Genomic DNA, 26,787 nt, shown 5'->3' with positions numbered 1-26,787 from the left:
TGCCCATGGCAACCATTCAGCATTGAAGTAACATTTATAATTTGCATACTATACAATTATACAGAGCAGCTTATTGGTTGCCATGGGAAACTTCTCCACACTTTTCACTGTTTCATGAATAGCCCCCCTAACACCTGTACTGCTATTGTGCCTTGAGGAGCCAGGTTGGGAATGCCTGCTCTAGTGCATCCCATTACATATGTATATTATCAGTTGCCCCCAGAGACGTCAGTCTGTCCCATGCACTCAGAAAAGCGGGACAAAAGTAGGGGGAGTGTACTGTGCAGCCAGATATGCCCGGATGCTGTGACATCTCCCCAGCAGCTGGTAATACACTGACGAGGGTTACCCGTAACTGACATGTACCCCTATAGTAAAAAAAAAAAAAACCTATGCCCGCAGGCGAGTGCCTGGTGTGTTTATATAACGGGAGGGGGGCGGGTCATTCTTCTCACACAGTTGATCACCCGGATTCACCCAGACCGACGGCTGTCACTCTCGAGTCACGTGCGCGAAGTGCGAACCCCCGATTGGCCGGAGCCCTGAGGCGGTGACGGGAAGGCGCCTCTCTGATTGGCTCAGCGCGCAGAGCGGTACATCCCGGAGATGAGATAAGAGCGGGCGCCCAGAGGAGGCGGGGCAGCAGCCGGGTCACACAGACACTCAGCGATCATCATGGTGAAGGCGGTGTGCGTACTGCAGGGCTCCGGCGAGACTAAAGGCGTGGTGCACTTCGAGCAGGCAAGCATGGCTCTATACCCGGGGATCGCGGGCGGCGTCGCTTTGTGTCATGTCCTTGGCGGATCTGGCTGTTGAAGGACTATAAGTGCCAGCATGCCCAATGTGCAGTGGCATGGTATTGTTCCCTGTGCAGGCTCGCTATGCAATGAGATGGGTTACTGATCACCGCTTCCTTCTGTCTCTGGGGCTGCGGGTTACATAACTGCCCCCTGCCCTGGCGCCCCATCCTCCCCTGGGGACTGAATGCCACATAGCAGGGTCCTACTGGGGACTGGACACAGCTGATGCAGTGTAGTGTACCTTGCCGGGTCACCTGTAGTTCATGTGTTACTGTAATTGGCAGCTGTCCCTGTTTTATTGTGTAACTGTGTTTGATGTAACCTGTTGTGTTGCACACTGTGCTGCACCTCACCCCCTCATAGCTGCAGAGCCCTGCCATGTCACACAGCCTGCGCTGCAACCCCCCCCCCACATAGCTGCACCTCACCCCCTCATAGCTGCGGAGCCCTGCCATGTCACACAGCCTGCGCTGCAACACCCCCCCCCCTCATAGCTGCACCTCACTCCCTCATAGCTGCGGAGCCCTGCCATGTCCCATAGCCTGTGCTGCAACACCCCCCTCATAGTGTGGAGCCCTGCCATATCACACAGCCTGCGCTGCAACACCCCCTTCATAGTGCAAAGCCCTGCCATGTCACAGCCTGTCTTGCAACACCCCCGTCATAGCTGCGGAGCCCTGCCATGTCGCACAGCTTGTGCTGCAACACCCCCGTCATAGCTGCGGAGCCCTGCCATGTCGCACAGCTTGTGCTGCAACACCCCCCTCATAGCTGCGGAGCCCTGCCATGTCTCAGCCTGTGCTGCAACACCCCCCTCATAGCTGCGGAGCCCTGCCATGTCACAGCCTGTCTTGCAACAGCCCCGTCATAGCTGCGGAGCCCTGCCATGTCGCACAGCTTGTGCTGCAACACCCCCGTCATAGCTGCGGAGCCCTGCCATGTCGCACAGCTTGTGCTGCAACACCCCCCTCATAGCTGCGGAGCCCTGCCATGTCTCAGCCTGTGCTGCAACACCCCCCTCATAGCTGCGGAGCCCTGCCATGTCTCAGCCTGTGCTGCAACACCCCCCTCATAGCTGCTGAGCCCTGCCATGTCTCTGAGCCTGTGCTGCAACACCCCCTCATAGCTGCGGAGCCCTGCCATGTCTCTCAGCCTGTGCTGCAACACCCCCCCCCCCCTCATAGCTGCACCTTACTCCCTCATAGCTGCGGAGCCCTGCCATGTTGCACAGCCTGTGCTGCAACACCCCCTCATAGCTGCGGAGCCCTGCCATGTCACACAGCCTGCGCTGCAACCCCCCCCCCCTCATAGCTGCAGTGCCATGTTGCACAGCCTGTGCTGCAACCCCCCCCCCCATAGCTGCGGAGCCCTGCCATATTGCACAGCCTGTGCTGCAACCCCCCCCCTCATGGCTGCAGAGCCCTGCCATGTCTCACAGCCTGTGCTGCAACACCCCCCTCATAGTGCAAAGCCCTGCCATGTCGCACAGCCTGTGCTGCAACACCCCTGTCATAGCTGCGGAGCCCTGCCATGTCGCACAGCCTGTGCTGCAACACCCCCGTCATAGCTGCGGAGCCCTGCCATGTCGCACAGCCTGTGCTGCAACACACCCCTTATAGCTGCTGAGCCCTGCCATGTCTCTCAGCCTGTGCTGCAACACCCCCCTCATAGCTGCGGAGCCCTGCCATGTCTCTCAGCCTGTGCTGCAACACCCCCCTCATAGCTGTGGAGCCCTGCCATGTTGCACAGCCTGTGCTGCAACACCCCCACATAGCTGCAGAGCCCTGCCATGTTGCACAGCCTGTGCTGCAACACCCCCTCATAGCTGCGGAGCCCTACCATGTCGCACAGCTAGTGCTGCAACACCCCCTCATAACTGCAGAGCCCTGCCATGTCGCACAGGCTGTGCTGCAACACCCGCCTCATAGTGCGGAGCCCTGCCATGTCACACAGCCTGCGCTGCAAACCCCCCCCCCCCATAGCTGCACCTCACTCCCTCATAGCGGCGGAGCCCTGCTATGCCTCACAGCCTGCGTTGCTCCTCACAGCTGCAGAGCCATGCCACACAGCCTGCGCTGCACCTCACTCCCTCATAGGTGCACACCCCTGCCACACAGCCTGTGCTGCACCTCACCCTCTCGGCTCTGCCTTGCCACACATGCTGTGCTGCAGTGCCCCAGCTGGGCCTCTAGGCTCTGCAGTAACCTGTTACAGAATGCTCTTTGGACTTGTCTGGCATCAGGTCACATATTGCACTGTGGAAACTGAATAACCTGGGACTACCCTGAGCTGTGGTGCAATGGATCTGCTCCATACAGCTGATGAATAGTGAGCTTCTAGTGACTATGGGGTCTATTTACTAAGCCATGGATGGAGATAAACAGCTCCTAACTCATTTTTCAAACCCAGCCTGTAACATAGCGGCTTGGAGCTGAGTGGCTGGTACTTTATCTCCGTCCAATGCTTAGTAGATAGACCCCTATATTCCTGTGTATCAGTGTCTTATATTCTGTATAGTGAGTGGTGTGTATGCTGGGTGGATTGTTAGTAGTCATTCTCCTTATAGGCCCTATTGCCTGCCGTATAGGCTGTGAGGAGGATGCTTTGCATTGAGCCTTTGATCCTGTTAAGCTCAGTGAATGGATAAATGGTCAGTTATATAGTGCACAACATGCTGCGTGTTGCACTGTATTCTAATAGCCTCCTCTGCCAGGTACCAGGCGTGTGCCCCTGTAAGTGATTGTCTTGCAGAGCCTGCTGGCGTTGGTACATGCTGTGTAACAGTGACTCAGCAGTTTTTGTTTTAAAGTTTGTAGATTCTCACTGTTGCTTCAAACCACATATTTACAGCCTGACAGAGGACCGCAGATCCTAAATGAGCTATATAGAATCCCCCATACCTCCACAGGCAGTGAGACATTATACTGCAGCTTGCATTCAGCAGACATGCAAATTTTGTCTGATTTAGCAATGTCAGATGTTCGTGCCATGTGATGCACCCTAGTCCCTTATTCTGAAAGTTAAACACAGTATGCAGCTTCAGCATGTGTCATAGCCATTCATCTTTGTGTGATGGCTCCTGCTAAGCAGGACCTTAATGCTGTTAGTGTAGAACAGCATAAATAGATGTAAGGGCCCTACACACTGAGCAATTAGAATGATTAACGATTTTTCAGGTAGTTCTTTTTTAGTAATGATTTGGAGCATACACGCTGAACAATTTGTATGGGTGATTTGAGCGATTCTGGTTCATTTAAATACTGGCCATGGTTTAATAGGAGGGTGGGCAGGACTTCTGGGTCCAATAAACTGGTGTAGTAAGTGTTGCCTGCGGTTGGGCTCCTGGCGACCAGCATACCAGCGCCGGAATCCTGACCGCTGGGATCCCGACAGCTGGACAAGCGCGAATGAGCCCCTTGTGGGCTCGCTGCGCTTGCCACGCTACGGGCATAGTGGCATCTATTCTCCCTCCGGGGGGGGTCGTGGACCCCCAAGAGGGAGAATAACTGTCGGTATGCCGGCGGTCGGATACCAACGCTGGTTGCCGGGAGCCTGACCGCTGGCAAAGTGAAGACCACTCCCAATAAATAGCAGCAATTTTAAATCATTGTATATCTAGAATAGGGGGCGGTAAACATTGCTGGGCAATGGGGGGTAAACGGTGTGCTTTAATTACGCTGTGCTCCTGTAGTTTGGAAATGGTGGTGAGGCAGTGTCTGGGGAGTGGTTTGGAGGTACCGGATTAACTGTCCATCGTTTATTACTTCTACACTAAAGCGATAAGGCACATTGCATACCATATCGTCCAAATTGGCTTGCAATGATCAACGATGAAAGATCAATGATGAATGACTGCTGGGATGCGCATCGTCCAACGTCGGTACTTCCACACTGAACGATACATTATTCATTTTGAGCAAAATTGTTCAATATCATCCAGTGTAGGGCCCTTTAAAGCAAGATTCTTCCCTAAAATCATGCATATAATGTACTGTTGCTTTAAGAGAGAATGTAGCAACTACTTGAAGGTTAACATGCAGTTAGTAAATGCAGGGTAAAGTGTTGTGGTTTTAAATGGTGATGGACTGAATCCAGTTACTAATCTATTCTAGACTGTAGTTAAGTAGATGACTAAATCTTTATGCCTAGCGGGTGATTACTGAAATCACAGGGATATTATGATTCTCTTGTGTGAATCCAACTGAAAACACACAAGTGGTCGGCAGAAATGGGTCACCAGAGGTGGCCAAACTGGACCAGCTCTGCCTACTAGAGGAGGTGGGCTAGTTTGTATAGTAGACCACTGTTCCCCCCAGGCTAGTAGCAGCCACTGTGCCACACTTGCCTGCTTTAGGATTACAAGGATTTTTGGGGCTGTGTGGTGACTGTGGTTGTATATAACATTATGAAGCTGATATAGCTGTAGGGCTAGCAATGAACTTTAAATACCTAGAATGTTCCCAAAAACTGAAGGAACCCCTTGCCTTAAATCGCATTGGTGCTGTTAGTGGATGTGCAATCTTTAACTGGACTGGTGAGCAAGCTCTGCCATCTCGCTCTTACACCATCACCTGGGGACGTGGATCTTGCACGTGGGTTGAACCCTACTAGGCTGGAAGTGTTTTTATATGGAGCCCCAAGGGTTCTAGTACCCACTAGGAATCTTGCGTACATGTCAATATGGGCATGTTGGAGTAAACTGCTTGGTGGGTTTTCTGACTTACCGTGTAAGTTGTAGTGACACCTTGGAGAAGTGGTTTCATCTTGCTGCAATGGGATGAGGTCCACTGGTGCCTGATCAGTCACTGTATGTGGTCTTAGTATAGGATCATGGGTCATTACCCTTCCTAGCATGTATGTTGGCTAGTGGTAATCCAGATATATAATCCTTTTTATTACAAAACTTTTCTCTATCGTCCTAGTGGATGCTGGGGTTCCTGAAAGGACCATGGGGAATAGCGGCTCCGCAGGAGACAGGGCACAAAAGTAAAGCTTTCCGATCAGGTGGTGTGCACTGGCTCCTCCCCCTATGACCCTCCTCCAAGCCAGTTAGATTTTTGTGCCCGGCCGAGAAGGGTGCAATCTAGGTGGCTCTCCTAAAGAGCTGCTTAGAGAAAGTTTAGCTTAGGTTTTTTATTTTACAGTGAGTCCTGCTGGCAACAGGATCACTGCAACGAGGGACTTAGGGGAGAAGAAGTGAACTCACCTGCGTGCAGGATGGATTGGCTTCTTGGCTACTGGACATCAGCTCCAGAGGGACGATCACAGGTACAGCCTGGATGGTCACCGGAGCCTCGCCGCCGGCCCCCTTGCAGATGCTGAAACATGAAGAGGTCCAGAATCGGCGGCAGAAGACTCCTCAGACTTCTAAAGGTAGCGCACAGCACTGCAGCTGTGCGCCATTTTCCTCTCAGCACACTTCACACGGCAGTCACTGAGGGTGCAGGGCGCTGGGAGGGGAGCGCCCTGGGAGGCAAATGAAAACCTATTTGGCTAAAAAATACCTCACATATAGCCTCCGGGGCTATATGGAGATATTTAACCCCTGCCAGAATACACTAAAGAGCGGGAGACGAGCCCGCCGGAAAAGGGGCGGGGCCTATCTCCTCAGCACACAGCGCCATTTTCCTTACACAGCTCCGCTGGTCAGGACGGCTCCCAGGTCTCTCCCCTGCACTACAGAAACAGGGTAAAACAAGAGAGGGGGGGCAAAATAGTGGCAAAAATTATATTATAAAAGCAGCTATACAGGGAGCACTTATTATAAGGCTATCCCTGTCATATATAGCGCTTTTGGTGTGTGCTGGCAAACTCTCCCTCTGTCTCCCCAAAGGGCTAGTGGGGTCCTGTCTTCGTTAAGAGCATTCCCTGTGTGTCTGCTGTGTGTCGGTACGTGTGTCGACATGTATGAGGACGATATTGGTGTGGAGGCGGAGCAATTGCCAAATATGGGGATGTCACCTCCTAGGGGGTCGACACCAGAATGGATGCCTTTATTTATGGAATTACGGGATAGTGTCAACACGCTAAAGCAGTCGTTTGTCGACATGAGACGGCCGGACAATCAGTTAGTGCCTGTCCAGGCGCCTCAAACACCGTCAGGGGCTGTAAAACGCCCTTTGCCTCAGTCGGTCGACACAGACCCAGACACAGGCACTGATTCCAGTGGCGACGGTGACGAATCAACCGTATTTTCCAGTAGGGCCACACGTTATATGATTTTGGCAATGAAGGAGGCGTTACATTTAGCTGATACTACTGGTACCACTAAACAGGGTATTATGTGGGGTGTGAAAAAACTACCTATAGTTTTTCCTGAATCAGAAGAACTAAATGATGTATGTGATGAAGCGTGGGTTGCCCCCGATAAAAAGATGCTAATTTCAAAGAAGTTATTAGCTTTATACCCTTTCCCGTCAGAGGTTAGGGCGCGCTGGGAAACACCTCCTAGGGTGGATAAGGCGCTCACACGCTTATCTAAACAAGTGGCGTTACCCTCTCCTGAGACGGCCGCACTTAAAGATCCAACAGATAGGAGGATGGAAAATATCCAAAAAAGTATATACACACATACAGGTGTTATACTACGACCAGCTATAGCGTCAGCCTGGATGTGCAGTGCTGGAGTAGTTTGGTCAGAGTCCCTGATTGAAAATATTGATACCCTGGATAGGGACAATGTTTTACTGTCTTTAGAGCAAATAAAGGATGCATTTCTTTATATGCGTGATGCACAGAGGGATATCTGCACACTGGCATCACGGGTAAGTGCTATGTCCATTTCGGCCAGAAGAAGTTTATGGACGCGACAGTGGTCAGGCGATGCGGACTCAAAACGGCATATGGAAGTTTTGCCGTATAAAGGGGAGGAGTTATTTGGAGTCGGTCTATCAGATTTGGTGGCCACGGCTACAGCCGGGAAATCCACCTTTTTACCTCAAGCTACTCCCCAACAGAAAAAGACACCGACTTTTCAACCGCAGCCCTTTCGTTCCTTTAAAAACAAGAGAGCAAAGGGATATTCATATCTGCCACGAGGCAGAGGAAGGGGGAAGAGACACCAACAGGCAGCTCCTTCCCAGGAACAGAAGCCCTCCCCCGCTTCTACAAAAGCCTCAGCATGACGCTGGGGCTTCTCAAGCGGACTCGGGGGCGGTGGGCGGTCGTCTCAAGCATTTCAGCGCGCAGTGGGCTCACTCGCAGGTAGATCCCTGGATCCTGCAGATAATATCTCAGGGGTACAGGTTGGAACTAGAGACAGATCCGCCTCGCCGTTTCCTGAAGTCTGCTTTACCAACGTCCCCCTCCGAAAGGGAGACGGTTTTGGAAGCCATTCACAAGCTGTACTCTCAGCAGGTGATAGTCAAGGTACCTCTTCTACAACAGGGAAAGGGGTATTATTCCACTCTATTTGTGGTACCGAAGCCGGACGGCTCAGTAAGACCTATTCTAAATCTGAAGTCCTTGAACCTGTACATAAAGAAGTTCAAGTTCAAAATGGAGTCACTCAGAGCAGTGATAGCGAACCTGGAAGAAGGGGACTTTATGGTGTCCTTGGACATCAAGGATGCGTACCTCCACGTTCCAATTTACCCCTCACACCAGGGGTACCTCAGGTTCGTTGTACAAAACTGTCACTATCAGTTTCAGACGCTGCCGTTCGGATTGTCCACGGCACCTCGGGTCTTTACAAAGGTAATGGCCGAGATGATGATTCTTCTTCGAAGAAAAGGCGTATTAATTATCCCATACTTGGACGATCTCCTAATAAGGGCAAGGTCCAGAGAACAGCTAGAGGGGATTAGCACTGTCTCAAGAAGTGCTAAAACAGCACGGCTGGATTCTGAATATTCCAAAATCCCAGTTAATGCCGACAACTCGTCTGCTGTTCCTAGGGATGATTCTGGACACGGTTCAGAAAAAGGTTTTTCTCCCGGAGGAAAAAGCCAAGGAGTTGTCCGAGCTTGTCAGGAACCTCCTAAAACCAGGAAAGGTGTCTGTACATCAATGCACAAGAGTCCTGGGAAAAATGGTGGCTTCTTACGAAGCAATTCCATTCGGCAGATTCCATGCACGAATTTTACAGAGGGATCTGTTAGACAAATGGTCAGGCTCGCATCTTCAGATGCACCAGCGGATAACCCTGTCTCCAAGGACAAGGGTATCTCTTCTGTGGTGGTTGCAGAGTGCTCATCTATTGGAGGGCCGCAGATTCGGCATACAGGATTGGATCCTGGTGACCACGGACGCCAGCCTGAGAGGCTGGGGAGCAGTCACACAAGGAAGAAACTTCCAGGGAGTGTGGACGAGCCTGGAAACGTCTCTTCACATAAACATTCTGGAACTAAGAGCAATCTACAATGCTCTAAGCCAGGCAGAACCTCTGCTTCAAGGAAAACCGGTGTTGATCCAGTCGGACAACATCACGGCAGTCGCCCGTGTGAACAGACAGGGCGGCACAAGAAGCAGGAGTGCAATGGCAGAAGCTGCAAGGATTCTTCGCTGGGCAGAGAATCATCTGATAGCACTGTCAGCAGTGTTCATCCCGGGAGTGGACAACTGGGAAGCAGACTTCCTCAGCAGACACGACCTTCACCCGGGAGAGTGGGGACTTCATCCGGAAGTCTTCCACATGCTGGTAACCCGTTGGGAAAGACCAATGGTGGACATGATGGCGTCTCGCCTCAACAAAAAACTGGACAGGTATTGCGCCAGGTCAAGAGATCCGCAGGCAATAGCTGTGGACGCGCTGGTAACGCCTTGGGTGTACCAGTCGGTGTATGTGTTTCCTCCTCTGCCTCTCATACCAAAAGTATTGAGAATTATACGGCAAAGAGGCGTAAGAACGATACTAGTGGTTCCGGATTGGCCAAGAAGGACTTGGTACCCGGAACTTCAAGAGATGATCACGGAAGATCCGTGGCCTCTACCTCTAAGGAGGGACTTGCTTCAGCAGGGTCCCTGTCTGTTTCAAGACTTACCGCGGCTGCGTTTGACGGCATGGCGGTTGAACGCCGGATCCTAAAGGAAAAAGGCATGCCGGAAGAAGTCATTCCTACTTTGATTAAAGCAAGGAAGGAAGTAACCGTGCAACACTATCACCGCATTTGGCGAAGATATGTTGCGTGGTGCGAGGATCGGAGTGCTCCGACGGAGGAATTTCAACTGGGTCGATTCCTACATTTCCTGCAATCAGGATTGTCTATGGGTCTCAAATTGGGATCTATTAAGGTTCAAATTTCGGCCCTGTCGATTTTCTTTCAAAAAGAATTGGCTTCAGTTCCTGAAGTCCAGACTTTTGTTAAGGGAGTGCTGCATATACAGCCTCCTGTGGTGCCTCCAGTGGCACCATGGGATCTCAATGTGGTTTTGGAATTTCTAAAATCTCATTGGTTTGAACCACTAAAAAAGGTGGATTTAAAATATCTCACATGGAAAGTGACCATGTTACTAGCCCTGGCTTCGGCCAGGAGAGTGTCAGAACTGGCGGCTTTATCTTACAAAAGCCCATATCTGATTTTCCATTCGGACAGGGCAGAACTGCGGACTCGTCCGCATTTTCTCCCTAAGGTGGTGTCAGCATTTCATCTGAACCAGCCTATTGTAGTGCCTGCGGCTACAAGTGACTTGGAGGACTCCAAGTTACTGGACGTTGTCAGAGCATTAAAAATATATATTGCAAGGACAGCTGGAGTCAGAAAATCTGACTCGTTGTTTATATTGTATGCACCCAACAAGATGGGTGCTCCTGCGTCTAAGCAGACGATTGCTCGTTGGATCTGTAGCACAATCCAACTTGCACATTCTGTGGCAGGCCTGCCACAGCCTAAATCTGTAAAGGCCCACTCCACAAGGAAGGTGGGCTCATCTTGGGCTGCTGCCCGAGGGGTCTCGGCATTACAACTTTGCCGAGCAGCTACGTGGTCAGGGGAGAACACGTTTGTAAAATTTTACAAATTTGATACTCTGGCTAAGGAGGACCTGGAGTTCTCTCATTCGGTGCTGCAGAGTCATCCGCACTCTCCCGCCCGTTTGGGAGCTTTGGTATAATCCCCATGGTCCTTTCAGGAACCCCAGCATCCACTAGGACGATAGAGAAAATAAGAATTTACTTACCGATAATTCTATTTCTCGGAGTCCGTAGTGGATGCTGGGCGCCCATCCCAAGTGCGGATTATCTGCAATAATTGTACATAGTTATTGTTAACTAATTCGGGTTATTGTTAGGAAGCCATCTTTCAGAGGCTCCTCTGTTATCATACTGTTAACTGGGTTTGATCACAAGTTGTACGGTGTGATTGGTGTGGCTGGTATGAGTCTTACCCGGGATTCAAAATTCCTCCCTTATTGTGTACGCTTGTCCGGGCACAGTACCTAACTGGCTTGGAGGAGGGTCATAGGGGGAGGAGCCAGTGCACACCACCTGATCGGAAAGCTTTACTTTTGTGCCCTGTCTCCTGCGGAGCCGCTATTCCCCATGGTCCTTTCAGGAACCCCAGCATCCACTACGGACTCCGAGAAATAGAATTATCGGTAAGTAAATTCTTATTTTTTTCTTCTCACTAGGCTCAGGAAGGCGATGAAGTTGTTATAACAGGTAATATCACTGGACTGACTGATGGGGAACATGGATTTCATGTCCATGTTTATGGCGATAACACTAATGGTAAGTAGTACAACTGCACACCTTCTAATATGATTTTCCTGAATGTGTGGGTGGCTATTTGTATTGGTGTCCCTGCAGCACAGTTTGTAGTGTACATGTAGTGGTTAGTGCTATTTATGGACCAAAGGCGAGTTGAAGTGGACCTGCCCCCTACAGTGGAAGCAGCCATTTTGTGGGCGTTACCAGTATTCAGCCTATCACTTTGCAAGAAACCAGTGACATCAGGCACTGCCCAGTACTCATGACCGGTCTGGTCCTAGTGAATGGATGGTCTATGTTGTGTATATTAGTTCAGTGCTAATATTGCTGCCTACACTGTGCAAGCTACAGGGCCATGTTGAGAAATGCATACTGTGTTCTTTCCCAGCAGCCATTGATATAGTGGTACAGCTGGCTTGGATTGTCTGACCTATTCTTGCTTCTAAGCTTTTTCAGATCTTACTAGAACGGTGTGCATTTATATCCACAGGCTGTATGAGTGCAGGTCCACACTTCAACCCTCACGGCAAGAACCATGGTGCCCCAGGAGATGCTGACAGGTAATTGGCCAGTGTCTTATGCATGCACGTGGGGCACAGAATACTTGGTGTCACCTGGGCCCCTCTGCTTTATGTCTCTGGGCCCGAAAGAACTCTATAGTTTGAGCGGAGGGCATTGCTATAGGTGTTTCCAATACAGATTATAAGTAGAACAGGATTTATTGAAAACCATGAACTTGTGTGACCATGGAAGCAGCCATCTTGCAGGCAGTACTCATGAGATGGCAGCTTCTGAGTTTGACTGGCTGGTGAGCTCACTCATGCGTGTGATGTCATTAGTTTCTAGTGAGCTTATTGGCTGTGTACTTTCTCTCATTACGCCCATAATGGCTACCACCTGCAAGTCCAGGTTGCCTACCCCTGGACTTGCAGCATCCCTCATGTACAATGGGAACTTGTGCTGAGAAAGGAGAAGCACACTCCTGGGTGGATACTTGCTGTACAGCACGGCTGGGTTTAGGATATCTTGTGTCTGCACCAATTTCTAACCTTTTATGAAATGTTTCCCTCAGACACGTTGGAGACCTTGGAAATGTCACCGCCAGTGGTGGAGTGGCTGAGTTTAAACTGACAGACAAGGTGATATCCCTGGCAGGGCCACACTCTATCATAGGACGCACAGTGGTGGTGAGTGCTGCTCTCTTGTAACCTGTATACTTCTATAACCCAGATGTCAGTAGGCACATCAACCTCCATTTATTGAAATCAAATTCCTAAGTCTCTCATAGGGGATCCGGGTAGGATTCCAGCATTTAGGATCCTGGCAGTCGGAATACTGACGCTGGAACCCCGACACTGCTTGGAATACTAACGCTGGGATCCCGACATGGATTGCAGTGCCAGTACGGGATCCCGAACAAGGAGCTGCCAGTACTGCACACTGGTAAGCTGCAGGGGAGGGTTAGCCTGTGGGGGAGTAAGTTTAGCCACCACGAGAAGCATTGGGCTGTGTGGGGAATGGTTTAAGGGTCAGGTTGTGGGTAGGGGGGGGTTGTGGATTAGAGGTTCTGTACTTGTCAAGCTGGTGAGATCCTGCATGTCGGGATGCCGCTGTCTGTATTCTGACTGCCTTCATCCTAAGCGCCGGGATCCCAATACCATCCTGTTTGATTGTGCTAAAGGTTTTGGGAACAAGAGAGCTGCCAGTATGTAACTGTATGGTTTGATGGGCAAAAAAAATAAAATAAGAGTGCTGTTGTCTTTTTACCCGTCAACCTTGTGATCCATATTCATGCACTTCCATGCCATACATTAAGTATGGCATGGAAGTGCATGAATATGGATCACAAGGTTGACGGGTAAAAAGTCGACAGCACTCTTATTTCTCTAACGTCCTAGTGGATGCTGGGGACTCCGTCAGGACCATGGGGAATAGCGGCTCCGCAGGAGACAGGGCACAAAAGCAAGCTTTTAGGATCACATGGTGTGTACTGGCTCCTCCCCCTATGACCCTCCTCCAAGCCTCGGTTAGGTTTTTGTGCCCGGCCGAGAAGGGTGCAATCTAGGTGGCTCTCTTAAAGAGTTACTTAGAAAAAGTTTTTAGGTTCTTTATTTTCAGTGAGTCCTGCTGGCAACAGGCTCACTGCATCGAGGGACTTAGGGGAGAGATTTTCAACTCACCTGCGTGCAGGATGGATTGGATTCTTAGGCTACTGGACATAGCTCCAGAGGGAGTCGGAACACAGGGCTCGCCCTGGGGTTCGTCCCGGAGCCGCGCCGCCGACCCCCCTTGCAGACGCTGAAGATGAAGAGGTCCGGAACCAGGCGGCAGAAGACTCTCTCAGTCTTCATCAGGTAGCGCACAGCACTGCAGCTGTGCGCCATTGTTGTCAGCACACTTCACACAGCGGTCACGGAGGGTGCAGGGCGCTGGAGGGGGGCGCCCTGGGCAGCAATGTATAATACCTGTATGGCGAAAAATACATCACATATAGCCCTTGAGGCTATATGGATGTATTTAACCCCTGCCAGATATCTAAAACTCCGGAGAAGAAGCCTGCCGAAAAGGGGGCGGGGCCTATTCTCCTCAGCACACAGCGCCATTTTCCTTCACAAAGGCTGGTGGGAAGGCTCCCATGCTCTCCCCTGCACTGCACTACAGAAACAGGGTTAAAACAGAGAGGGGGGGCACTGATTTGGCGATATGTATATATATTAAAATGCTATAAGGGAGGAACACTTATATAAAGGTTGTCCCTGGATAATTATAGCGTTTTGGTGTGTGCTGGCAAACTCTCCCTCTGTCTCCCCAAAGGGCTAGTGGGTCCTGTCCTCTATCAGAGCATTCCCTATGTGTGTGCTGTATGTCGGTACGTGTATGTCGACATGTATGAGGAAAATATTGGTGAGGAGGCGGAGCAAATTGCCTGTATGGTGATGTCACTCTCTAGGGAGTCGACACCGGAATGGATGGCTTATTTATGGAAATTACGTGACAATGTCAACACGCTGCAAGCCGGTTGACGACATGAGAGGGCCGGCGAACAAATTAGTATCTGTCCAGGCGTCTCAAACACCGTCAGGGGCTGTAAAATGCCCATTTACCTCAGTCGGTCGACACAGACCCAGACACGGACACTGATTTCAGTGTAGACGGTGAAGAAACAAACGTATTTTCTCTATCGTCCTAGTGGATGCTGGGGTTCCTGAAAGGACCATGGGGAATAGCGGCTCCGCAGGAGACAGGGCACAAAAAGTAAAGCTTTTTCCGATCAGGTGGTGTGCACTGGCTCCTCCCCCTATGACCCTCCTCCAGACTCCAGTTAGATTTTTGTGCCCGGCCGAGAAGGGTGCAATCTAGGTGGCTCTCCTAAAGAGCTGCTTAGAGAAAGTTTAGCTAGGTTTTTTATTTTACAGTGATTCCTGCTGGCAACAGGATCACTGCAGCGAGGGACTGAGGGGAGAAGGAGTCAACTCACCTGCGTGCAGGATGGATTGGTTTCTTGGCTACTGGACATCAAGCTCCAGAGGGACGATCACAGGTACAGCCTGGATGGTCACCGGAGCCACGCCGCCGGCCCCCTTGCAGATGCTGAAATCAGAAGAGGTCCAGAATCGGCGGCTGAAGACTCCTGCAGTCTTCTAAAGGTAGCGCACAGCACTGCAGCTGTGCGCCATTTTCCTCTCAGCACACTTCACACGGCAGTCACTGAGGGTGCAGGGCGCTGGGAGGGGGGCGCCCTGGGAGGCAAATGAGTACCTATAAAGGCTAAAAATACCTCACATATAGCCCTAGAGGCTATATGGAGATATTTAACCCCTGCCTAATTTTTCTAAATAGCGGGAGACGAGCCCGCCGGAAAAGGGGCGGGGCCTATCTCCTCGGCACACGGCGCCATTTCCTCTCACAGCTCCGCTGGTCAGGACGGCTCCCAAGTCTCTCCCCTGCACTGCACTACAGGAACAGGGTAAAACAGAGAGGGGGGGGCACATTTATGGCGATATTTTGATATAACAAAGCAGCTATAAGGGAGCACTTATTATAAGGCTATCCCTGATATATATATATAGCGCTTTTGGTGTGTGCTGGCAAACTCTCCCTCTGTCTCCCCAAAGGGCTAGTGGGTCCTGTCTTCGTTAGGAGCATTCCCTGTGTGTCTGCTGTGTGTCGGTACGTGTGTGTCGACATGTATGAGGACGATATTGGTGTGGAGGCGGAGCAATTGCCAAATATGAGGATGTCACCCCCTAGGGAGTCGACACCAGAATGGATGCCTTTATTTATGGAACTACGGGATAGTGTCAACACGCTAAAGCAGTCGTTTGACGACATGAGACGGCCGGACAATCAATTAGTGCCTGTCCAGGCGACTCAAACACCGTCAGGGGCTGTGAAACGCCCTTTGCCTCAGTCGGTCGACACAGACCCAGACACAGGCGATGACTCCAGTGGTGACGGTGACGAATCAACCGTATTTTCCAGTAGGGCCACACGTTATATGATTTTGGCAATGAAGGAGGCGTTACATTTAGCTGATACTACAGGTACCACTAAACAGGGTATTATGTGGGGTATGAAAAAACTACCTATAGTTTTTCCTGAATCAGAAGAACTAAATGACGTGTGTAATGAAGCGTGGGTTGCCCCTGATAAAAAGCTGATAATTTCAAAGAAATTATTGGCATTATACCCTTTCCCGCCAGAGGTTAGGGAGCGCTGGGAAACACCTCCTAGGGTGGACAAGGCGCTAACACGCTTATCTAAACAAGTGGCGTTACCCTCTCCTGAGACGGCCGCACTTAAAGATCCATCAGATAGGAGGATGGAAAATATCCAAAAAAGTATATACACACATGCAGGTGTTATACTACGACCAGCTGTAGCGACTGCCTGGATGGGCAGTGCGGGGGTAGTTTGGTCAGAATCCCTGATTGAAAATATTGATACCCTGGACAGGGACAATATTTTACTGTCGTTAGAACAAATAAAGGATGCATTTCTTTATATGCGTGATGCACAGAGGGATATATGCACACTGGCATCACGGGTAAGTGCTATGTCCATTTCGGCCAGAAGAGCTTTATGGACGCGACAGTGGACAGGCGATGCGGATTCAAAACGGCATATGGAAGTTTTGCCGTATAAAGGGGAGGAGTTATTTGGAGTCGGTCTATCAGATTTGGTGGCCACGGCTACAGCCGGGAAATCCACCTTTCTACCTCAAGTCACTCCCCAACAGAAAAAGGCACCGACTTTTCAACCGCAGCCCTTTCGTTCCTTTAAAAATAAGAGAGCAAAGGGCTATTCATATCTGCCACGAGGCAAAGGTCGAGGGAAGAGACAGCAACACGCAGCTCCTTCCCAGGATCAGAAGCCCTCCCCGGCTTCTACAAAAGCCTCAGCATGACGCTGGGGCTTCTCAAGCGGACTCGGGGACCGTGGGGGGTCGTCTCAAAAATTACAGCGCGCAGTGGGCTCACTCGCAAGTAGATCCCTGGATCCTGCAGATAATATCTCAGGGATACAGGTTGGAATTAGAGACAGATCCACCTCGCCGTTTCCTGAAGTCTGCTTTACCAACGTCCCCCTCCGAAAGGGAGACGGTGTTGGAAGCCATTCACAAGCTGTACTCTCAGCAGGTGATAGTCAAGGTACCTCTTCTGCAACAAGGGAAGGGGTATTATTCCACTCTTTTTGTGGTACCGAAGCCGGATGGCTCGGTAAGGCCTATTCTAAATCTGAAGTCCTTGAACCTGTACATAAAGAAGTTCAAGTTCAAAATGGAGTCACTCAGAGCAGTGATAGCGAACCTGGAAGAGGGGGACTTTATGGTATCCTTGGACATCAAGGATGCGTATCTCCACGTTCCAATTTACCCCTCGGATTGTCCACGGCACCTCGGATCTTTACAAAGGTAATGGCCGAGATGATGATTCTTCTTCGAAGAAAAGGCGTATTAATTATCCCATACTTGGACGATCTCCTAATAAGGGCGAGGTCCAGAGAACAGCTAGAGATGGGATTAGCACTGTCTCAGGAAGTGCTAAAACAGCACGGGTGGATTCTGAATATTCCAAAATCCCAGTTAATGCCGACAACTCGTCTGCTGTTCCTAGGGATGATTCTGGACACGGTTCAGAAAAAGGTTTTTCTCCCGGAGGAAAAAGCCAAGGAGTTATCCGAGCTTGTCAGGAACCTCCTAAAACCAGGAAAGGTGTCTGTACATCAATGCACAAGAGTCCTGGGAAAAATGGTGGCTTCTTACGAAGCAATTCCTTTCGGCAGATTCCACGCAAGAATTTTCCAAAGGGATCTGTTGAACAAATGGTCAGGGTCGCATCTTCAGATGCACCTGCGGATAACCCTGTCTCCAAGGACAAGGGTGTCTCTTCTGTGGTGGTTGCAGAGTGCTCATCTATTGGAGGGCCGCAGATTCGGCATACAGGATTGGATCCTGGTGACCACGGACGCCAGCCTGAGAGGCTGGGGAGCAGTCACACAAGGAAGAAACTTCCAGGGAGTATGGACGAGCCTGGAAACGTCTCTTCACATAAACATTCTGGAACTAAGAGCAATATACAATGCTCTAAGCCAGGCAGAACCTCTGCTTCAGGGAAAACCGGTGTTGATCCAGTCGGACAACATCACGGCAGTCGCCCATGTGAACAGACAGGGCGGCACAAGAAGCAGGAGTGCAATGGCAGAAGCTGCAAGGATTCTTCGCTGGGCAGAGAATCATGTGATAGCACTGTCAGCAGTGTTCATCCCGGGAGTGGACAACTGGGAAGCAGACTTCCTCAGCAGACACGATCTTCACCCGGGAGAGTGGGGACTTCATCCAGAAGTCTTCCACATGCTGGTAACCCGTTGGGAAAGACCAATGGTGGACATGATGGCGTCTCGCCTCAACAAAAAACTGGACAGGTATTGCGCCAGGTCAAGAGATCCGCAGGCAATAGCTGTGGACGCGCTGGTAACGCCTTGGGTGTACCAGTCGGTGTATGTGTTTCCTCCTCTGCCTCTCATACCAAAAGTATTGAGAATTATACGGCAAAGAGGCGTAAGAACGATACTAGTGGTTCCGGATTGGCCAAGAAGGACTTGGTACCCGGAACTTCAAGAGATGATCACGGAAGATCCGTGGCCTCTACCTCTAAGGAGGGACTTGCTTCAGCAGGGTCCCTGTCTGTTTCAAGACTTACCGCGGCTGCGTTTGACGGCATGGCGGTTGAACGCCGGATCCTAAAGGAAAAAGGCATGCCGGAAGAAGTCATTCCTACTTTGATTAAAGCAAGGAAGGAAGTAACCGTGCAACATTATCACCGAATTTGGCGAAAATATGTTGCGTGGTGCGAAGATCGGAGTGCTCCGACGGAGGAATTTCAACTGGGTCGATTCCTACATTTCCTGCAATCAGGATTGTCAATGGGTCTCAAATTGGGATCTATTAAGGTTCAAATTTCGGCCCTGTCGATTTTCTTTCAAAAAGAATTGGCTTCAGTCCCTGAAGTCCAGACCTTTGTTAAGGGAGTGCTGCATATACAGCCTCCTGTGGTGCCTCCAGTGGCACCGTGGGATCTCAATGTGGTTTTGGATTTCCTAAAATCTCATTGGTTTGAACCACTAAAAAAGGTGGATTTGAAATATCTCACATGGAAAGTGACCATGCTTATAGCCCTGGCTTCTGCCAGGAGAGTGTCAGAATTGGCAGCTTTATCTTACAAAAGCCCATATCTGATTTTCCATTCGGACAGGGCAGAACTGCGGACTCGTCCGCATTTTCTCCCTAAGGTGGTGTCAGCATTTCATCTGAACCAGCCTATTGTAGTGCCTGCGGCTACAAGTGACTTGGAGGACTCCAAGTTACTGGACGTTGTCAGAGCATTAAAAATATATATTGCAAGGACAGCTGGAGTCAGAAAATCTGACTCGTTGTTTATATTGTATGCACCCAACAAGATGGGTGCTCCGGCGTCTAAGCAGACGATTGCTCGTTGGATCTGTAGCACAATCCAACTTGCACATTCTGTGGCAGGCCTGCCACAGCCTAAATCTGTAAAGGCCCACTCCACAAGGAAGGTGGGCTCATCTTGGGCGGCTGCCCGAGGGGTCTCGGCATTACAACTTTGCCGAGCAGCTACGTGGTCAGGGGAGAACACGTTTGTAAAATTTTACAAATTTGATACTCTGGCTAAGGAGGACCTGGAGTTCTCTCATTCGGTGCTGCAGAGTCATCCGCACTCTCCCGCCCGTTTGGGAGCTTTGGTATAATCCCCATGGTCCTTTCAGGAACCCCAGCATCCACTAGGACGATAGAGAAAATAAGATTTTACTTACCGATAAATCTATTTCTCGGAGTCCGTAGTGGATGCTGGGCGCCCATCCCAAGTGCGGATTATCTGCATAAATTGTACATAGTTATTGTTAACTAATTCGGGTTATTGTTGAAGGAAGCCATCTTTCAGAGGCTCCGCTGTTATCATACTGTTAACTGGGTTTAGATCACAAGTTGTACGGTGTGATTGGTGTGGCTGGTATGAGTCTTACCCGGGATTCAAAATCCTCCCTTATTGTGTACGCTCGTCCGGGCACAGTACCTAACTGGAGTCTGGAGGAGGGTCATAGGGGGAGGAGCCAGTGCACACCACCTGATCGGAAAAAGCTTTACTTTTTGTGCCCTGTCTCCTGCGGAGCCGCTATTCCCCATGGTCCTTTCAGGAACCCCAGCATCCACTACGGACTCCGAGAAATAGATTTATCGGTAAGTAAAATCTTATTTTCTTTTAGGGCCACACGTTAAGGGCAATGAAGGAGGTGTTACATATTTCTGATACTCCAAGTACCACAAAAAAGGGTATTATGTGTGAGGTGAAAAAACTACCTGTAGTTTTTCCTGAATCAGATAAATTAAATGAAGTGTGTGATGATGCGTGGGTTTCCCCCGATAGAAAATTATTGGCGGTATACCCTTTCCCGCCAGAAGTTAAGGCGCGGTGGGAAACACCCCTCAGGGTGGATAAGGCGCTCACACGCTTATCAGAACAAGTAGCGGTACCATCTACGGATAGGGCCGTACTTAAGGAGCCAGCTGATAGGAGGCTGAAAAATATCCTAAAAAGTATACACACACATGCTGGTGTTATACTGCGACCAGCGATCGCCTCAGCCTGGATGTGCAGAGCTGAGGTGGCTTGGTCAGATTCCCTGACTAAAAATATTGATACCTTTGACAGGGACAGTATTTTATTGACTATAGAGCATTTAAAGATGCATTTCTATATATGCGAGATGCGCAGAGGGATATTTGCACTCTGGCATCAAGAGTAAATGCGATGTCCATATCTGCAAGAAGATGTTTATGGACACGACAGTGGTCAGGTGATGCAGATTCCAAACGGCACAAAGATGTATTGCCGTATAAAGGGGAGGAGTTATTTGGGGTCGGTCCATGGGACCTGGTGGCCAGGGCAACTGCTGGAAAATCCACCGTTTTTTACCCTAAGTCACATCTCTGCAGAAAAAGACACCGTCTTTTCAGCCTCAGTCCTTTCGTCCCTATAAGAGTCATCTGCCCAGGGATAGAGGAAAGGGAAGAAGACTGCAGCAGGCAGCCCATTCCCAGGAACAGAAGCCCTCCACCGCTTCTACCAAGTTCTCAGCATGACGCTGGGACCGTACAGGACCCCTGGATCCTACAAGTAGTATCCAAGGGGTACAGATTGGAATGTCGAGAGGTTTCCCCCCTCGCAGGTTCCTGTAGTCTGCTGTACCAATGTCTCCCTCCGACAGGGAGGCAGTATTGAAAACAATTCACAAGCTGTATTCCCAGCAGGTGTTAATAAAATTACCCCTCCGACAACAAGGAAAGGGGTATTACTCCACACTATATGGTGGTACTGAAGGCTAGGTGAGACCTATTCTAAATCTGAAAAATTTGAACACTTACAAGGGTTCAAATCCAGATGGAGTCACTCAGAGCAGTGATAGCAAAGAACAAGGGGACTATATGGTGTCCCGGGACATCAGGGATGCTTACCTCCATGTCCCAAAATTTGCCTTTTCTCACCAAGGGTACCTCAGGTTCGTGGTACAGAACTGTCACTATCAGTTTCAAGACGATGCCGTTGGATTGTCCAAGGCACCCCGGGTCCTTACCAAGGTAATGACCGAAAGGAGGATTCGTCTTCAAAGAAAATGGACGACCTCCTGATAAGAACAAGGTCCAGAGAACAGTTGGAGGTCGGAGTAGCACTATCTCAAGTAGTTCTACGACAGCACGGGTGGATTCTAAATATTCCAAAACCGCAGTTGTTCCGACGACACGTCTGCTGGTCCTAGGGATGATTCTGGACACAGTCCAGGAAAAGGTGTTTCTCCCACAGGAGAAAGCCAGGGAGTTATCCGAGCTAATCGGGATCCTCCTAAAACCAGGAAAAGTGTCAGTGCATCATTGCACAAGAGTCCTGGTAAAAATGGTGGCTTATTACGAAGCGCTTCCATTCGGCAGATTTCACGCAAGAACTCTTCAGTGGGATCTGCTGGACAAATGGTCCGGATCGCATCTTCAGATGCATCAGCGGATAACCCTATATCCAAGGACAAGGGTGTCTCTCCTGTGGTGATTACAGAGTGCTCATCTTCTAGAGGGCCGCAGATTCGGCATTCAGGATTGGATGCTCGTGACCACGGAGGCCAGCCTGAGAGGCTGGGGAGCAGTCACACAAGGAGTGTGATCAAGTCTGGAGAATTCTCTCCACACAAATATACTGGAGCTAAGAGCAAATTTATAATGCTCTAAGCTTAGCAAGACCTCTGCTTCAAGGTCAGCCGGTATTGATCCAGTGGGATAACATCACGGCAGTCGCCCACGTAAACAGAAAGGGCGGCACAAGAAGCAGGAGGGCAGTGGCAAAACTGCAAGGATTTTTCGCTAGGCGGAAAATCATGTGATGGCACTGTCAGCAGTGTTCATTCCGGGAGTGGACGACTGGGAAGCAGACTTCCTCAGCAGGCACGACCTCCACCCGGGAGAGTGGGAACTTCATCGGGAAGTTTTCCGCATGATTGTGAACCGTTGGGAAAGACCAAAGGTGGACATGATGGCGTCCCGCCCGAACAAAAAATGGGACAGGTATTGCGCCAGGTCACGAGACCTTCAGGCGATAGCTGTGGACGTCCTGGTAACACCGTGGGTGTAACAGTCGGTGTATGTGTTCCCTCCTCTGCTTCTCATAACCAAGGTATTGAGAATTATAAGACATAGAGGAGTAAGAACTATACTCGTGGCTCCGGATTGGCCAAGAGGGCCTTGGTAACCGGAACTTCAAGAGATGCTCACAGAGGACTAATGGCCTCGGGAGCTAAGAAGGGATTTGCTTTCAGCAAGTACCATGTCTGTTCCAAGAGGAACCGTGGCATCGGCCTTTAAGAAAGGACCTGCTCCAGCAGGGACCTTGTCTGTTCCAAGACTTACCGCGACTGCGTTTGACGGCATGGCGGTTTGAACGCCGGATCCTAAGGGAAAAGGCATTCCGGAAGAGGTCATACCTACCCTGGTCAAAGCCAGGAAGGAGGTGACCGCACAACGTTATCACCACATGTGGTAAAAATATGTTGCGTGGGTGAGGCCAGGAAGGCCCCACGAAAAAAATTTCAACTAGGTCGTTTTCTGCACTTCCTCCAAACAGGAGTGTCTATGAGCCTAAAATTGGTGTCCATTAAGGTTCAAGTTTCGGCCCTATAGATTTTCTTCCAGAAAGAATTGGCTTCAGTTCCTGAAGTCCAGAACTTTGTGAAGGGAGTATTGCATATACAGCCCTTGTGTGCCTCCAGTGGCACCGTGGGATCTCAACGTAGTGTTGGGATTCCTCAAATCATATTGGTTTGAACCACTCAAATCTGTGGATTTGAAATATCTCACATGGAAAGTGACCATGCTGTTGGCCCTGGCCTCGGCCAGGCGATTGTCAAAATTGGCGGCTTTGTCTTACAAAAGCCCATATTTGATTTTCCATTCGGACAGGGCAGAACTGCGGACTCGTCCCCAGTTTCTTCCTAAGGTGGTGTCAGCGTTTCACCTGAAACAACCTATTGTGGTGCCTGCGGCTACTAGGGACTTGGAGGACTCCAAGTTGCTAGACGTTGTCAGGGCCCTGAAAATTATATATATATATATATATATATATATATATATATATATATATATATATATATATATATATATATATATATATATATATATATATATATATATATATATATATATATATATATATATATATATATATATATATATATATATAATATAATATATTTTCCAGGACAGCTGGAGTCAGAAAGTCTGACTTGCTGTTTATATTGTAGGCACCCAAAAAGCTGGGTGCTCCTGCTTTTAAGCAGACTATTGCTCGTTGGATTTGTAGTACAATTCAGCTTGCACATTCTGTGGCAGGCCTGCCACAGCCAAAATCTGTAAATGCCCATTCCACAAGGAAGGTGGGCTCATCTTGGGCGGCTGCCCGAGGGGTCTCGGCTTTACAACTTTGCCGAGCAGCTACTTGGTCAGGGGCAAACACGTTTGCTAAATTCTACAAATTTGATACCCTGGCTGAGGAGGACCTGGAGTTCTCTCATTCGGTGCTGCAGAGTCATCCGCACTCTCCCGCCCGTTTGGGAGCTTTGGTATAATCCCCATGGTCCTGACGGAGTCCCCAGCATCCACTAGGACGTTAGAGAAAATAAGATTTTACTTACCGATAAATCTATTTCTCATAGTCCGTAGTGGATGCTGGGCGCCCATCCCAAGTGCGGATTGTCTGCATTACTTGTACATAGTTATTGTTACAAAAAAATCGGGTTATTGTTGTGAGCCATCTTTTTTAGAGGCTACTTCATTGTTATCATACTGTTAACTGGGTTAAAATCACAAGTTGTACGGTGTGATTGGTGTGGCTGGTATGAGTCTTACCCGGGATTCAAGATCCTTCCTTATTGTGTACGCTCGTCCGGGCACAGTACCTAACTGAGGCTTGGAGGAGGGTCATAGGGGGAGGAGCCAGTACACACCATGTGATCCTAAAAGCTTGCTTTTGTGCCCTGTCTCCTGCGGAGCCGCTATTCCCCATGGTCCTGACGGAGTCCCCAGTATCCACTACGGACTATGAGAAATAGATTTATCGGTAAGTAAACTTTTTTTTTTTTTTTTGTTGTTCCCCCCCCTTCCCTACGTCAAAGCACGGGAAACTTGGCTCACCATGCTGTTGGCAGAGTGCCTCGCTGCACAGCCTATTCATCCACATGGATAGTAAAGTATAAAACGTAGAAAAAAAAATGCAAAAAAACCTTAGTTGTGTCAACCAATTGACTGTTGACCAATGAACCTCATTTACCAGAGGTGATGGTGCATGAGCAGGTCACTGAACCTAGTATTTCAGAAGATGATACAGCTGGCATCGGGGTGAACACGTCTCCTGTGATTCTAGCTGTTTAGATGAGGCAGGGTCATGTGACAGTGGAAGGAGCAGAGTACCCCCCCCCCCCCCTTCCCTTTGCCCTGCTTTGTCTGTGACCTCCCTGTGCTAGGTGGAGGGATGAGGCAGCGTTACTTGAATTTAATGCAGAGGTCTATGTCTTGTGCTGTGTGACTGCTACATGTGACACTGCTTACACTGCAGCCCTGATGGTGGATCAGTGTATACATATGGGGTCACTATGGCCTTTCAGTGTATGGGGTTTTTTGCTTCTGTGCCAGCTGGCATATGCCTCCTGTTGGAGAGAACTGGCCCAAAACAAGCCAACAACCAGCGGGATACCTCCGTATGGCCTAATTGTAGCAGGATAGACTATAAGGGCACTGTCCTGTGCTGACAAAGCTGGGCTTTCCCATCACTGCCCTACCTAGTTCTACCCACCACCTACTGCTACTTTGTGGAAGGGGCACATTTGTGTGTAGTGCTTGGCAATTGCCAGTGGGCATGGCTGTGCCACCATTGCTATATAAGCCACCTCCTGTCCCAACCTGTGGGCCGGTGTAATGGCTGTGCTACTCTAATCTGCATTTGTCTGGTGGTGAAACGATCACAGAGCTCATATGTTCCTTATTTCCTTGCACCCCTTTTTCAAAAAGAACAAAGCTGGAAAGCAGATGGTGTGGTGTCGGGTGCTGCTCAGTGCAGGGGTGAGCACGCCTCCTGCTGGTTTGTTTCTGGAACTGCTGTTGTGTAACGTGCCCTTTTTCTAATACTGTTTCATCCAGGTCCATGAGAAACAGGATGACCTGGGGAAAGGTGGGAACAGTGAAAGTCTGGTGACCGGAAACGCTGGAGGGCGTCTGGCCTGTGGAGTCGTTGGTTTCTGCCAGTAAATCCAAATCTCTATGGGCTGGCATTACCCAGTCATATCTCCTGCAGTTATCCTGTTGTGCTGACCTGCACTTAGTGATGTCACAGCTCCAGTTCTCAGCCACTATTGCATCATTCTTTATATTATAAAATACTGTTGAAGCTGTTTTGCCACTTGTGATTATTTGCTGTAGGGATTGTGACCAGTGTCTACTGGATAATGGTCTCATTGTTAAAAGGTCTAGAAAAAAAATAATTGTTTTGGACTACAGGAAAATTGATTGATAAATCGCCAGTTTTCAAGCATTCTAAAGATGCGGCAATGCACAATTGCTGCAATATGAATGATCTAATTATCACTTTGCTTAGAATTTCCTTCGGGGTAGCACCTGCTTCCAGGTGCTTGGTTAGACCAATCCTGATGCATGTACATGCTCTGAATCTGATGGGATCCATTCATGCGATTCCAGTAAAATGACCATTGAAGCTTCTATTACTACCCAACAAGCTACCGGAGGTGCCCTGACAGTTGGACACGTGCAAACACTGTCTCTACAGCAGTAGTGTATAAGATCTGTATAGTGATCTGGCGCTGGTGGAGCAATATGTTAAAGAGGTGCAATAATAAACATTTATTACTTTAGTAATTGCAGTGCGTATTAATTCTGTGTAATTGTGTCAAAGAATGTACAACTTCCACATTGATCTATGGATGGATCCACTAATGCTGTAGGGATGCTCTGTGGACACTGGGGAAAGGAGGTGGGGTGTTTTTAAAAATGTCGATTATTTGTAGTTTGACTCCAGGTGGGTTTCCAAATATCAGACTTTCCTAACTAACCTGTCTGGCTAGCAGTGGTAAATGGCATGAGGGTGTATCCAGTTATCTGCAGTCATTTACAGTGGCTAATGTATTTTGCAGGGGGCTATGCGATTACGCCCGATGCTGGTGCTTTAGTATGGTTTTTGTTTTGTGAAAATTGGATATTTTTGTCCATAAAAC

At 49.5% G+C, this 26,787-nt stretch overlaps 1 protein-coding gene across 1 annotated transcript; it reads left to right on the top strand.

Annotated features, from left to right (window-relative positions):
• Positions 1 to 625: 625 nt before the first annotated feature.
• Positions 626 to 26,427, top strand: SOD1 (superoxide dismutase 1). The gene is made up of 5 exons (XM_063956404.1): positions 626 to 741; positions 11,367 to 11,466; positions 11,936 to 12,005; positions 12,518 to 12,632; positions 25,700 to 26,427. Exons 1-5 carry the CDS (start codon positions 676 to 678, stop codon positions 25,805 to 25,807), a joined length of 459 nt encoding a protein of 152 aa, XP_063812474.1. The 5' UTR covers positions 626 to 675; the 3' UTR covers positions 25,808 to 26,427.
• Positions 26,428 to 26,787: the final 360 nt, after the last annotated feature.

This window comes from Pseudophryne corroboree, chromosome 2 (assembly GCF_028390025.1).
Source record: "Pseudophryne corroboree isolate aPseCor3 chromosome 2, aPseCor3.hap2, whole genome shotgun sequence".
Classification (NCBI taxonomy): Eukaryota; Metazoa; Chordata; class Amphibia; order Anura; family Myobatrachidae; genus Pseudophryne; species Pseudophryne corroboree.
This window is presented reverse-complemented; position numbering and strand designations above follow the sequence as displayed.

Bases quoted from the DNA above. Each gene is read 5' to 3' on its own strand.
- SOD1 (XM_063956404.1), top strand. From the start codon at position 676: ATGGTGAAGGCGGTGTGCGTACTGCAGGGCTCCGGCGAGACTAAAGGC. The intron at 12,006-12,517 runs GTAATTGGCCAG...TGTTTCCCTCAG, and splicing joins GCCCCAGGAGATGCTGACAG to ACACGTTGGAGACCTTGGAA. The intron at 12,633-25,699 runs GTGAGTGCTGCT...TGTTTCATCCAG, and splicing joins TCATAGGACGCACAGTGGTG to GTCCATGAGAAACAGGATGA.